Source organism: Haliotis rufescens, unplaced genomic scaffold (genome assembly GCF_023055435.1).
Source record: "Haliotis rufescens isolate VD_foot unplaced genomic scaffold, xgHalRufe1.0.p SCAF_31, whole genome shotgun sequence".
Taxonomy (NCBI): domain Eukaryota; kingdom Metazoa; phylum Mollusca; class Gastropoda; order Lepetellida; family Haliotidae; genus Haliotis; species Haliotis rufescens.
In genome coordinates, this window is record NW_025964013.1 from 5,626,415 (window position 1) to 5,642,539 (window position 16,125).

Here is a 16,125-nt window from a genome sequence, read left to right on the forward strand (position 1 = left end):
AACCAAGGTCTGAAGCAAATGACACAAACAACTACGCAAACACTACGATGGAAGCCACCTCAACAATGTCCACTCTGGAATCTACAGAAGCAACGTCGACCACAGAAACAAGTGAAACGTTGACTGTTTCCACTGAATCGGCACCCACAGACACTGCCTCTCTTGCTACTGCATCTTCATCTTCCTCAGTGGAGCCAACGACGCAAGAAACCACAGCGACTGGGGCGTCTTCAACCTCTACTGCTTCAACAACAGAGGAAAGCTCGACGTCAGAAATGGTGACTGTCGCATCCTCAGCTGTAACAGAAACTACATCTACCACAACCATTTCTTCTGCCATAGAGACATTAACCGAGACCTCCACGCTTTCAACTCTGTTGACACCCACCACGAGAGAGACTATCACACCATCAATCGAACCGACAACAGCTGCTTCCACTCGGACAACAGAGCTCTCCACTGATACAACAATGGGAGAAGCGTCCACGGTATCAGAAGCTAGCACTGAGTCTACCCCCTCGGAAACAACCTTCCAAGTCACAAACACAGGATCTACTCTTTCTCAGCAATCCACCACCTCAACATCAGCTTCAGAGAGTACTACTGAAGCAATGACCTCTTCAGTGTTTAGCTCGATCAGTGAAGCAAGCACCTCCGAGTCCACGTTCAGCAGCCAAGCCCAATATACCACTCAAGGCTCAACAGAGGAATCTTCAACACAGACGGTTTCACCCCCTGCAGTGGCCACTGCTACAGCCACAGAGGAAACGTCAAGTACAATAACTCATGGCCCTTATCAAGCATCAATTTCAACAGAAAGGCAGCTGACTGACGTTTCCGCCACCAAGTCCACTACGATGGAAGCCACCTCAACAATGTCCACTCTGGAATCTACAGAAGCAACGTCGACCAGAGAAATAAGTGAACCATTGACTGTTTCCACTGAATCGACCTCCACAGACACTGCCTCTCTTGCTACTGCATCTTCATCTTCCTCAGTGGAGCCAACGACGCAAGAAACCACAGCGACTGGGGCGTCTTCAGCCTCTACTGCTTCAACAACAGAGGAAAGCTCGACGTCAGAAATGGTGACTGAGGCATCCTCAGCTGTAACAGAAACTACATCTACCACAACCATTTCTTCTGCCACAGAGACAAACACAGGATCTACTCTTTCTCAGCAATCCACCACCTCAACATCAGCTTCACAGAGTACTACTGAAGCAATGACCTCTTCAGTGTTTAGCTCGATCAGTGAAGCAGGCACCTCCGAGTCCACGTTCAGCAGCCAAGCCCAATATACCACTCAAGGCTCAACAGAGGAATCTTCAACACAGACGGTTTCACCCCCTGCAGTGGCCACTGCTACAGCCACAGAGGAAACGTCAAGTACAATAACTCATGGCCCTTATCAAGCATCAATTTCAACAGAAAGGCAGCTGACTGACGTTTCCGCCACCAAGTCCACTACGATGGAAGCCACCTCAACAATGTCCACTCTGGAATCTACAGAAGCAACGTCGACCACACAAACAAGTGAACCTTTGACTGTTTCCACTGAATCGGCACCCACAGACACTGCCTCTCTTGCTACTGCATCTTCATCTTCCTCAGTGGAGCCAACGACGCAAGAAACCACAGCCACTGGGGCGTCTTCAACCTCTACTGCTTCAACAACAGAGGAAAGCTCGATGTTAGAAATGGTGACTGACGCATCCTCAGCTGTAACAGAAACTACATCTACCACAACCATTTCTTCTGCCCCAGAGACATCAACCGAGACCTCCACGCTTTCAACTATGTTGACACCCACCACGAGAGAGACTATCACCCCATCAATCGAACCGACAACAGCTGCTTCCACTCGGACAACAGAGCTCTCCACTGATACAACAATGGCAGAAGCGTCCACGGTATCAGAAGCTAGCACTGAGTCTACCCCCTCGGAAACAACCTTCCAAGTCACAAACACAGGATCTACTCTTTCTCAGCAATCCACCACCTCAACATCAGCTTCAGAGAGTACTACTGAAGCAATGACCTCTTCAGTGTTTAGCTCGATCAGTGAAGCAAGCACCTCCGAGTCCACGTTCAGCAGCCAAGCCCAATATACCACTCAAGGCTCAACAGAGGAATCTTCAACACAGACAGTTGCACCCCCTGCAGTGGCCACTGCTACAGCCACAGAGGAAACGTCAAGTACAATAACTCCTGGCCCTAATCAAGCATCAATTTCAACAGAAAGGCATCTGACTGACGTTTCCGCCACCAAGTCCACTACGATGGAAGCCACCTCAACAATGTCCACTCTGGAATCTACAGAAGCAACGTCGACCACACAAACAAGTGAACCGTTGACTGTTTCCACTGAATCGGCCTCCACAGACACTGTCTCTCTTGCTACTGCATCTTCATCTTCCTCAGTGGAGCCAACGACGCAAGAAACCACAGCGACTGGGGCGTCTTCAACCTCTACTGCTTCAACAACAGAGGAAAGCTCGACGTCAGAAATGGTGACTGACGCATCCTCAGCTGTAACAGAAACTACATCTACCACAACCATTTCTTCTGCCACAGAGACATCAACCGAGACCTCCACGCTTTCAACTCTGTTGACACCCACCACGAGAGAGACTATCACACCATCAATCGAACCGACAACAGCTGCTTCCACTCGGACAACAGAGCTCTCCACTGATACAACAATGGGAGAAGCGTCCACGGTATCAGAAGCTAGCACTGAGTCTACCCACTCGGAAACAACCTTCCAAGTCACAAACACGGGATCTACTCTTTCTCAGCAATCCACCACCTCAACATCAGCTTCAGAGAGTACTACTGAAGCAATGACCTCTTCAGTGTTTAGCTCGATCAGTGAAGCAAGCACCTCCGAGTCCACGTTCAGCAGCCAAGCCCAATATACCACTCAAGGCTCAACAGAGGAATCTTCAACACAGACGGTTTCACCCCCTGCAGTGGCCACTGCTACAGCCACAGAGGAAACGTCAAGTACAATAACTCCTGGCCCTTATCAAGCATCAATTTCAACAGAAAGGCATCTGACTGACGTTTCCGCCACCAAGTCCACTACGATGGAAGCCACCTCAACAATGTCCACTCTGGAATCTACAGAAGCAACGTCGACCACACAAACAAGTGAACCGTTGACTGTTTCCACTGAATCGGCCTCCACAGACACTGTCTCTCTTGCTACTGCATCTTCATCTTCCTCAGTGGAGCCAACGACGCAAGAAACCACAGCGACTGGGGCGTCTTCAACCTCTACTGCTTCAACAACAGAGGAAAGCTCGACGTCAGAAATGGTGACTGACGCATCCTCAGCTGTAACAGAAACTACATCTACCACAACCATTTCTTCTGCCACAGAGACATCAACCGAGACCTCCACGCTTTCAACTCTGTTGACACCCACCACGAGAGAGACTATCACACCATCAATCGAACCGACAACAGCTGCTTCCACTCGGACAACAGAGCTCTCCACTGATACAACAATGGGAGAAGCGTCCACGGTATCAGAAGCTAGCACTGAGTCTACCCACTCGGAAACAACCTTCCAAGTCACAAACACGGGATCTACTCTTTCTCAGCAATCCACCACCTCAACATCAGCTTCAGAGAGTACTACTGAAGCAATGACCTCTTCAGTGTTTAGCTCGATCAGTGAAGCAAGCACCTCCGAGTCCACGTTCAGCAGCCAAGCCCAATATACCACTCAAGGCTCAACAGAGGAATCTTCAACACAGACGGTTTCACCCCCTGCAGTGGCCACTGCTACAGCCACAGAGGAAACGTCAAGTACAATAACTCCTGGCCCTTATCAAGCATCAATTTCAACAGAAAGGCATCTGACTGACGTTTCCGCCACCACGTCCACTACGATGGAAGCCACCTCAACAATGTCCACTCTGGAATCTACAGAAGCAACGTCGACCACACAAACAAGTGAACTGTTGACTGTTTCCACTGAATCGGCCTCCACAGACACTGCCTCTCTTGCTACTGCATCTTCATCTTCCTCAGTGGAGCCAACGACGCAAGATACCACAGCGACTGGGGCGTCTTCAACCTCTACTGCTTCAACAACAGAGGAAAGCTCGACGTCAGAAATGGTGACTGACGCATCCTCAGCTGTAACAGAAACTACATCTACCACAACCATTTCTTCTGCCACAGAGACATCAACCGAGACCTCCACGCTTTCAACTCTGTTGACACCCACCACGAGAGAGACTATCACACCATCAATCGAACCGACAACAGCTGCTTCCACTCGGACAACAGAGCTCTCCACTGATACAACAATGGGAGAAGCGTCCACGGTATCAGAAGCAAGCACTGAGTCTACCCCCTCGGAAACAACCTTCCAAGTCACAAACACGGGATCTACTCTTTCTCAGCAATCCACCACCTCAACATCAGCTTCAGAGAGTACTACTGAAGCAATGACCTCTTCAGTGTTTAGCTCGATCAGTGAAGCAAGCACCTCCGAGTCCACGTTCAGCAGCCAAGCCCAATATACCACTCAAGGCTCAACAGAGGAATCTTCAACACAGACAGTTGCACCCCCTGCAGTGGCCACTGCTACAGCCACAGAGGAAACGTCAAGTACAATAACTCCTGGCCCTAATCAAGCATCAATTTCAACAGAAAGGCATCTGACTGACGTTTCCGCCACCAAGTCCACTACGATGGAAGCCACCTCAACAATGTCCACTCTGGAATCTACAGAAGCAACGTCGACCACACAAACAAGTGAACCGTTGACTGTTTCCACTGAATCGGCCTCCACAGACACTGTCTCTCTTGCTACTGCATCTTCATCTTCCTCAGTGGAGCCAACGACGCAAGAAACCACAGCGACTGGGGCGTCTTCAACCTCTACTGCTTCAACAACAGAGGAAAGCTCGACGTCAGAAATGGTGACTGACGCATCCTCAGCTGTAACAGAAACTACATCTACCACAACCATTTCTTCTGCCACAGAGACATCAACCGAGACCTCCACGCTTTCAACTCTGTTGACACCCACCACGAGAGAGACTATCACACCATCAATCGAACCGACAACAGCTGCTTCCACTCGGACAACAGAGCTCTCCACTGATACAACAATGGGAGAAGCGTCCACGGTATCAGAAGCTAGCACTGAGTCTACCCACTCGGAAACAACCTTCCAAGTCACAAACACGGGATCTACTCTTTCTCAGCAATCCACCACCTCAACATCAGCTTCAGAGAGTACTACTGAAGCAATGACCTCTTCAGTGTTTAGCTCGATCAGTGAAGCAAGCACCTCCGAGTCCACGTTCAGCAGCCAAGCCCAATATACCACTCAAGGCTCAACAGAGGAATCTTCAACACAGACGGTTTCACCCCCTGCAGTGGCCACTGCTACAGCCACAGAGGAAACGTCAAGTACAATAACTCCTGGCCCTAATCAAGCATCAATTTCAACAGAAAGGCATCTGACTGACGTTTCCGCCACCAAGTCCACTACGATGGAAGCCACCTCAACAATGTCCACTCTGGAATCTACAGAAGCAACGTCGACCACACAAACAAGTGAACCGTTGACTGTTTCCACTGAATCGGCCTCCACAGACACTGTCTCTCTTGCTACTGCATCTTCATCTTCCTCAGTGGAGCCAACGACGCAAGAAACCACAGCGACTGGGGCGTCTTCAACCTCTACTGCTTCAACAACAGAGGAAAGCTCGACGTCAGAAATGGTGACTGACGCATCCTCAGCTGTAACAGAAACTACATCTACCACAACCATTTCTTCTGCCACAGAGACATCAACCGAGACCTCCACGCTTTCAACTCTGTTGACACCCACCACGAGAGAGACTATCACACCATCAATCGAACCGACAACAGCTGCTTCCACTCGGACAACAGAGCTCTCCACTGATACAACAATGGGAGAAGCGTCCACGGTATCAGAAGCTAGCACTGAGTCTACCCACTCGGAAACAACCTTCCAAGTCACAAACACGGGATCTACTCTTTCTCAGCAATCCACCACCTCAACATCAGCTTCAGAGAGTACTACTGAAGCAATGACCTCTTCAGTGTTTAGCTCGATCAGTGAAGCAAGCACCTCCGAGTCCACGTTCAGCAGCCAAGCCCAATATACCACTCAAGGCTCAACAGAGGAATCTTCAACACAGACGGTTTCACCCCCTGCAGTGGCCACTGCTACAGCCACAGAGGAAACGTCAAGTACAATAACTCCTGGCCCTAATCAAGCATCAATTTCAACAGAAAGGCATCTGACTGACGTTTCCGCCACCACGTCCACTACGATGGAAGCCACCTCAACAATGTCCACTCTGGAATCTACAGAAGCAACGTCGACCACACAAACAAGTGAACTGTTGACTGTTTCCACTGAATCGGCCTCCACAGACACTGCCTCTCTTGCTACTGCATCTTCATCTTCCTCAGTGGAGCCAACGACGCAAGATACCACAGCGACTGGGGCGTCTTCAACCTCTACTGCTTCAACAACAGAGGAAAGCTCGACGTCAGAAATGGTGACTGACGCATCCTCAGCTGTAACAGAAACTACATCTACCACAACCATTTCTTCTGCCACAGAGACATCAACCGAGACCTCCACGCTTTCAACTCTGTTGACACCCACCACGAGAGAGACTATCACACCATCAATCGAACCGACAACAGCTGCTTCCACTCGGACAACAGAGCTCTCCACTGATACAACAATGGGAGAAGCGTCCACGGTATCAGAAACAAGCACTGAGTCTACCCCCTCGGAAACAACCTTCCAAGTCACAAACACGGGATCTACTCTTTCTCAGCAATCCACCACCTCAACATCAGCTTCAGAGAGTACTACTGAAGCAATGACCTCTTCAGTGTTTAGCTCGATCAGTGAAGCAAGCACCTCCGAGTCCACGTTCAGCAGCCAAGCCCAATATACCACTCAAGGCTCAACAGAGGAATCTTCAACACAGACAGTTGCACCCCCTGCAGTGGCCACTGCTACAGCCACAGAGGAAACGTCAAGTACAATAACTCCTGGCCCTTATCAAGCATCAATTTCAACAGAAAGGCATCTGACTGACGTTTCCGCCACCACGTCCACTACGATGGAAGCCACCTCAACAATGTCCACTCTGGAATCTACAGAAGCAACGTCGACCACACAAACAAGTGAACTGTTGACTGTTTCCACTGAATCGGCCTCCACAGACACTGCCTCTCTTGCTACTGCATCTTCATCTTCCTCAGTGGAGCCAACGACGCAAGAAACCACAGCGACTGGGGCGTCTTCAACCTCTACTGCTTCAACAACAGAGGAAAGCTCGACGTCAGAAATGGTGACTGACGCATCCTCAGCTGTAACAGAAACTACATCTACCACAACCATTTCTTCTGCCCCAGAGACATCAACCGAGACCTCCACGCTTTCAACTCTGTTGACACCCACCACGAGAGAGACTATCACACCATCAATCAAACCGACAACAGCTGCTTCCACTCGGACAACAGAGCTCTCCACTGATACAACAATGGGAGAAGCGTCCACGGTATCAGAAGCTAGCACTGAGTCTACCCCCTCGGAAACAACCTTCCAAGTCACAAACACAGGATCTACTCTTTCTCAGCAATCCACCACCTCAACATCAGCTTCAGAGAGTACTACTGAAGCAATGACCTCTTCAGTGTTTAGCTCGATCAGTGAAGCAAGCACCTCCGAGTCCACGTTCAGCAGCCAAGCCCAATATACCACTCAAGGCTCAACAGAGGAATCTTCAACACAGACGGTTTCACCCCCTGCAGTGGCCACTGCTACAGCCACAGAGGAAACGTCAAGTACAATAACTCCTGGCCCTAATCAAGCATCAATTTCAACAGAAAGGCATCTGACTGACGTTTCCGCCACCAAGTCCACTACGATGGAAGCCACCTCAACAATGTCCACTCTGGAATCTACAGAAGCAACGTCGACCACACAAACAAGTGAACCGTTGACTGTTTCCACTGAATCGGCCTCCACAGACACTGTCTCTCTTGCTACTGCATCTTCATCTTCCTCAGTGGAGCCAACGACGCAAGAAACCACAGCGACTGGGGCGTCTTCAACCTCTACTGCTTCAACAACAGAGGAAAGCTCGACGTCAGAAATGGTGACTGACGCATCCTCAGCTGTAACAGAAACTACATCTACCACAACCATTTCTTCTGCCACAGAGACATCAACCGAGACCTCCACGCTTTCAACTCTGTTGACACCCACCACGAGAGAGACTATCACACCATCAATCGAACCGACAACAGCTGCTTCCACTCGGACAACAGAGCTCTCCACTGATACAACAATGGGAGAAGCGTCCACGGTATCAGAAGCTAGCACTGAGTCTACCCACTCGGAAACAACCTTCCAAGTCACAAACACGGGATCTACTCTTTCTCAGCAATCCACCACCTCAACATCAGCTTCAGAGAGTACTACTGAAGCAATGATCTCTTCAGTGTTTAGCTCGATCAGTGAAGCAAGCACCTCCGAGTCCACGTTCAGCAGCCAAGCCCAATATACCACTCAAGGCTCAACAGAGGAATCTTCAACACAGACGGTTTCACCCCCTGCAGTGGCCACTGCTACAGCCACAGAGGAAACGTCAAGTACAATAACTCCTGGCCCTAATCAAGCATCAATTTCAACAGAAAGGCATCTGACTGACGTTTCCGCCACCAAGTCCACTACGATGGAAGCCACCTCAACAATGTCCACTCTGGAATCTACAGAAGCAACGTCGACCACACAAACAAGTGAACCGTTGACTGTTTCCACTGAATCGGCCTCCACAGACACTGTCTCTCTTGCTACTGCATCTTCATCTTCCTCAGTGGAGCCAACGACGCAAGAAACCACAGCGACTGGGGCGTCTTCAACCTCTACTGCTTCAACAACAGAGGAAAGCTCGACGTCAGAAATGGTGACTGACGCATCCTCAGCTGTAACAGAAACTACATCTACCACAACCATTTCTTCTGCCACAGAGACATCAACCGAGACCTCCACGCTTTCAACTCTGTTGACACCCACCACGAGAGAGACTATCACCCCATCAATCGAACCGACAACAGCTGCTTCCACTCGGACAACAGAGCTCTCCACTGATACAACAATGGGAGAAGCGTCCACGGTATCAGAAGCTAGCACTGAGTCTACCCACTCGGAAACAACCTTCCAAGTCACAAACACGGGATCTACTCTTTCTCAGCAATCCACCACCTCAACATCAGCTTCAGAGAGTACTACTGAAGCAATGATCTCTTCAGTGTTTAGCTCGATCAGTGAAGCAAGCACCTCCGAGTCCACGTTCAGCAGCCAAGCCCAATATACCACTCAAGGCTCAACAGAGGAATCTTCAACACAGACGGTTTCACCCCCTGCAGTGGCCACTGCTACAGCCACAGAGGAAACGTCAAGTACAATAACTCCTGGCCCTAATCAAGCATCAATTTCAACAGAAAGGCATCTGACTGACGTTTCCGCCACCAAGTCCACTACGATGGAAGCCACCTCAACAATGTCCACTCTGGAATCTACAGAAGCAACGTCGACCACACAAACAAGTGAACCGTTGACTGTTTCCACTGAATCGGCCTCCACAGACACTGCCTCTCTTGCTACTGCATCTTCATCTTCCTCAGTGGAGCCAACGACGCAAGAAACCACAGCGACTGGGGCGTCTTCAACCTCTACTGCTTCAACAACAGAGGAAAGCTCGACGTCAGAAATGGTGACTGACGCATCCTCAGCTGTAACAGAAACTACATCTACCACAACCATTTCTTCTGCCCCAGAGACATCAACCGAGACCTCCACGCTTTCAACTCTGTTGACACCCACCACGAGAGAGACTATCACACCATCAATCAAACCGACAACAGCTGCTTCCACTCGGACAACAGAGCTCTCCACTGATACAACAATGGGAGAAGCGTCCACGGTATCAGAAGCTAGCACTGAGTCTACCCACTCGGAAACAACCTTCCAAGTCACAAACACGGGATCTACTCTTTCTCAGCAATCCACCACCTCAACATCAGCTTCAGAGAGTACTACTGAAGCAATGACCTCTTCAGTGTTTAGCTCGATCAGTGAAGCAAGCACCTCCGAGTCCACGTTCAGCAGCCAAGCCCAATATACCACTCAAGGCTCAACAGAGGAATCTTCAACACAGACAGTTGCACCCCCTGCAGTAGCCACTGCTACAGCCACAGAGGAAACGTCAAGTACAATAACTCCTGGCCCTTATCAAGCATCAATTTCAACAGAAAGGCATCTGACTGACGTTTCCGCCACCACGTCCACTACGATGGAAGCCACCTCAACAATGTCCACTCTGGAATCTACAGAAGCAACGTCGACCACACAAACAAGTGAACTGTTGACTGTTTCCACTGAATCGGCCTCCACAGACACTGCCTCTCTTGCTACTGCATCTTCATCTTCCTCAGTGGAGCCAACGACGCAAGAAACCACAGCGACTGGGGCGTCTTCAACCTCTACTGCTTCAACAACAGAGGAAAGCTCGACGTCAGAAATGGTGACTGACGCATCCTCAGCTGTAACAGAAACTACATCTACCACAACAATTTCTTCTGCCACAGAGACATCAACCGAGACCTCCACGCTTTCAACTCTGTTGACACCCACCACGAGAGAGACTATCACACCATCAATCAAACCGACAACAGCTGCTTCCACTCGGACAACAGAGCTCTCCACTGATACAACAATGGGAGAAGCGTCCACGGTATCAGAAGCTAGCACTGAGTCTACCCCCTCGGAAACAACCTTCCAAGTCACAAACACGGGATCTACTCTTTCTCAGCAATCCACCACCTCAACATCAGCTTCAGAGAGTACTACTGAAGCAATGACCTCTTCAGTGTTTAGCTCGATCAGTGAAGCAAGCACCTCCGAGTCCACGTTCAGCAGCCAAGCCCAATATACCACTCAAGGCTCAACAGAGGAATCTTCAACACAGACAGTTGCACCCACTGCAGTGGCCACTGCTACAGCCACAGAGGAAACGTCAAGTACAATAACTCCTGGCCCTTATCAAGCATCAATTTCAACAGAAAGGCATCTGACTGACGTTTCCGCCACCAAGTCCACTACGATGGAAGCCACCTCAACAATGTCCACTCTGGAATCTACAGAAGCAACGTCGACCACACAAACAAGTGAACCGTTGACTGTTTCCACTGAATCGGCCTCCACAGACACTGTCTCTCTTGCTACTGCATCTTCATCTTCCTCAGTGGAGCCAACGACGCAAGAAACCACAGCGACTGGGGCGTCTTCAACCTCTACTGCTTCAACAACAGAGGAAAGCTCGACGTCAGAAATGGTGACTGACGCATCCTCAGCTGTAACAGAAACTACATCTACCACAACAATTTCTTCTGCCACAGAGACATCAACCGAGACCTCCACGCTTTCAACTCTGTTGACACCCACCACGAGAGAGACTATCACACCATCAATCGAACCGACAACAGCTGCTTCCACTCGGACAACAGAGCTCTCCACTGATACAACAATGGGAGAAGCGTCCACGGTATCAGAAGCAAGCACTGAGTCTACCCCCTCGGAAACAACCTTCCAAGTCACAAACACAGGATCTACTCTTTCTCAGCAATCCACCACCTCAACATCAGCTTCAGAGAGTACTACTGAAGCAATGACCTCTTCAGTGTTTAGCTCGATCAGTGAAGCAAGCACCTCCGAGTCCACGTTCAGCAGCCAAGCCCAATATACCACTCAAGGCTCAACAGAGGAATCTTCAACACAGACAGTTGCACCCCCTGCAGTGGCCACTGCTACAGCCACAGAGGAAACGTCAAGTACAATAACTCCTGGCCCTAATCAAGCATCAATTTCAACAGAAAGGCATCTGACTGACGTTTCCGCCACCACGTCCACTACGATGGAAGCCACCTCAACAATGTCCACTCTGGAATCTACAGAAGCAACGTCGACCACACAAACAAGTGAACTGTTGACTGTTTCCACTGAATCGGCCTCCACAGACACTGCCTCTCTTGCTACTGCATCTTCATCTTCCTCAGTGGAGCCAACGACGCAAGAAACCACAGCGACTGGGGCGTCTTCAACCTCTACTGCTTCAACAACAGAGGAAAGCTCGACGTCAGAAATGGTGACTGACGCATCCTCAGCTGTAACAGAAACTACATCTACCACAACAATTTCTTCTGCCACAGAGACATCAACCGAGACCTCCACGCTTTCAACTTTGTTGACACCCACCACGAGAGAGACTATCACACCATCAATCAAACCGACAACAGCTGCTTCCACTCGGACAACAGAGCTCTCCACTGATACAACAATGGGAGAAGCGTCCACGGTATCAGAAGCTAGCACTGAGTCTACCCACTCGGAAACAACCTTCCAAGTCACAAACACGGGATCTACTCTTTCTCAGCAATCCACCACCTCAACATCAGCTTCAGAGAGTACTACTGAAGCAATGACCTCTTCAGTGTTTAGCTCGATCAGTGAAGCAAGCACCTCCGAGTCCACGTTCAGCAGCCAAGCCCAATATACCACTCAAAGCTCAACAGAGGAATCTTCAACACAGACGGTTTCACCCCCTGCAGTGGCCACTGCTACAGCCACAGAGGAAACGTCAAGTACAATAACTCCTGGCCCTAATCAAGCATCAATTTCAACAGAAAGGCATCTGACTGACGTTTCCGCCACCACGTCCACTACGATGGAAGCCACCTCAACAATGTCCACTCTGGAATCTACAGAAGCAACGTCGACCACACAAACAAGTGAACTGTTGACTGTTTCCACTGAATCGGCCTCCACAGACACTGCCTCTCTTGCTACTGCATCTTCATCTTCCTCAGTGGAGCCAACGACGCAAGATACCACAGCGACTGGGGCGTCTTCAACCTCTACTGCTTCAACAACAGAGGAAAGCTCGACGTCAGAAATGGTGACTGACGCATCCTCAGCTGTAACAGAAACTACATCTACCACAACCATTTCTTCTGCCACAGAGACATCAACCGAGACCTCCACGCTTTCAACTCTGTTGACACCCACCACGAGAGAGACTATCACACCATCAATCGAACCGACAACAGCTGCTTCCACTCGGACAACAGAGCTCTCCACTGATACAACAATGGGAGAAGCGTCCACGGTATCAGAAGCAAGCACTGAGTCTACCCCCTCGGAAACAACCTTCCAAGTCACAAACACGGGATCTACTCTTTCTCAGCAATCCACCACCTCAGCATCAGCTTCAGAGAGTACTACTGAAGCAATGACCTCTTCAGTGTTTAGCTCGATCAGTGAAGCAAGCACCTCCGAGTCCACGTTCAGCAGCCAAGCCCAATATACCACTCAAGGCTCAACAGAGGAATCTTCAACACAGACAGTTGCACCCCCTGCAGTGGCCACTGCTACAGCCACAGAGGAAACGTCAAGTACAATAACTCCTGGCCCTAATCAAGCATCAATTTCAACAGAAAGGCATCTGACTGACGTTTCCGCCACCACGTCCACTACGATGGAAGCCACCTCAACAATGTCCACTCTGGAATCTACAGAAGCAACGTCGACCACACAAACAAGTGAACCATTGACTGTTTCCACTGAATCGGCCTCCACAGACACTGTCTCTCTTGCTACTGCATCTTCATCTTCCTCAGTGGAGCCAACGACGCAAGAAACCACAGCGACTGGGGCGTCTTCAACCTCTACTGCTTCAACAACAGAGGAAAGCTCGACGTCAGAAATGGTGACTGACGCATCCTCAGCTGTAACAGAAACTACATCTACCACAACCATTTCTTCTGCCACAGAGACATCAACCGAGACCTCCACGCTTTCAACTCTGTTGACACCCACCACGAGAGAGACTATCACCCCATCAATCGAACCGACAACAGCTGCTTCCACTCGGACAACAGAGCTCTCCACTGATACAACAATGGGAGAAGCGTCCACGGTATCAGAAGCTAGCACTGAGTCTACCCCCTCGGAAACAACCTTCCAAGTCAAAAACACAGGATCTACTCTTTCTCAGCAATCCACCACCTCAACATCAGCTTCACAGAGTACTACTGAAGCAATGACCTCTTCAGTGTTTAGCTCGATCAGTGAAGCAAGCACCTCCGAGTCCACGTTCAGCAGCCAAGCCCAATATACCACTCAAGGCTCAACAGAGGAATCTTCAACACAGACGGTTTCACCCCCTGCAGTGGCCACTGCTACAGCCACAGAGGAAACGTCAAGTACAATAACTCCTGGCCCTAATCAAGCATCAATTTCAACAGAAAGGCATCTGACTGACGTTTCCGCCACCAAGTCCACTACGATGGAAGCCACCTCAACAATGTCCACTCTGGAATCTACAGAAGCAACGTCGACCACACAAACAAGTGAACCGTTGACTGTTTCCACTGAATCGGCCTCCACAGACACTGCCTCTCTTGCTACTGCATCTTCATCTTCCTCAGTGGAGCCAACGACGCAAGAAACCACAGCGACTGGGGCGTCTTCAACCTCTACTGCTTCAACAACAGAGGAAAGCTCGACGTCAGAAATGGTGACTGACGCATCCTCAATCGTAACAGAAACTACATCTACCACAACCATTTCTTCTGCCCCAGAGACATCAACCGAGACCTCCACGCTTTCAACTCTGTTGACACCCACCACGAGAGAGACTATCACACCATCAATCGAACCGACAACAGCTGCTTCCACTCGGACAACAGAGCTCTCCACTGATACAACAATGGGAGAAGCGTCCACGGTATCAGAAGCTAGCACTGAGTCTACCCCCTCGGAAACAACCTTCCAAGTCACAAACACAGGATCTACTCTTTCTCAGCAATCCACCACCTCAACATCAGCTTCAGAGAGTACTACTGAAGTAATGACCTCTTCAGTGTTTAGCTCGATCAGTGAAGCAAGCACCTCCGAGTCCACGTTCAGCAGCCAAGCCCAATATACCACTCAAGGCTCAACAGAGGAATCTTCAACACAGACGGTTTCACCCCCTGCAGTGGCCACTGCTACAGCCACAGAGGAAACGTCAAGTACAATAACTCCTGGCCCTTATCAAGCATCAATTTCAACAGAAAGGCATCTGACTGACGTTTCCGCCACCACGTCCACTACGATGGAAGCCACCTCAACAATGTCCACTCTGGAATCTACAGAAGCAACGTCGACCACACAAACAAGTGAACTGTTGACTGTTTCCACTGAATCGGCCTCCACAGACACTGTCTCTCTTGCTACTGCATCTTCATCTTCCTCAGTGGAGCCAACGACGCAAGAAACCACAGCGACTGGGGCGTCTTCAACCTCTACTGCTTCAACAACAGAGGAAAGCTCGACGTCAGAAATGGTGACTGACGCATCCTCAGCTGTAACAGAAACTACATCTACCACAACAATTTCTTCTGCCACAGAGACATCAACCGAGACCTCCACGCTTTCAACTCTGTTGACACCCACCACGAGAGAGACTATCACACCATCAATCGAACCGACAACAGCTGCTTCCACTCGGACAACAGAGCTCTCCACTGATACAACAATGGGAGAAGCGTCCACGGTATCAGAAGCTAGCACTGAGTCTACCCACTCGGAAACAACCTTCCAAGTCACAAACACGGGATCTACTCTTTCTCAGCAATCCACCACCTCAACATCAGCTTCAGAGAGTACTACTGAAGCAATGACCTCTTTAGTGTTTAGCTCGATCAGTGAAGCAAGCACCTCCGAGTCCACGTTCAGCAGCCAAGCCCAATATACCACTCAAGGCTCAACAGAGGAATCTTCAACACAGACGGTTTCACCCCCTGCAGTGGCCACTGCTACAGCCACAGAGGAAACGTCAAGTACAATAACTCCTGGCCCTAATCAAGCATCAATTTCAACAGAAAGGCATCTGACTGACGTTTCCGCCACCAAGTCCACTACGATGGAAGCCACCTCAACAATGTCCACTCTGGAATCTACAGAAGCAACGTCGACCACACAAACAAGTGAACCGT

At 49.8% G+C, this 16,125-nt stretch overlaps 1 protein-coding gene across 1 annotated transcript in view; it reads left to right on the top strand.

The window, feature by feature from the left end:
* The window catches only part of LOC124126495 (pneumococcal serine-rich repeat protein-like), a gene marked incomplete at its 3' end in the record, with an annotated part of 21,988 nt that overhangs the window by 260 nt on the left and 5,603 nt on the right, over nucleotides 1-16,125 (top strand). The window contains exon 2 of the mRNA XM_048380501.1: nucleotides 1-16,125. This exon is cut by the window's right edge and continues 5,603 nt beyond it. Coding sequence (XP_048236458.1) covers nucleotides 1-16,125 — 16,125 coding nt within the window.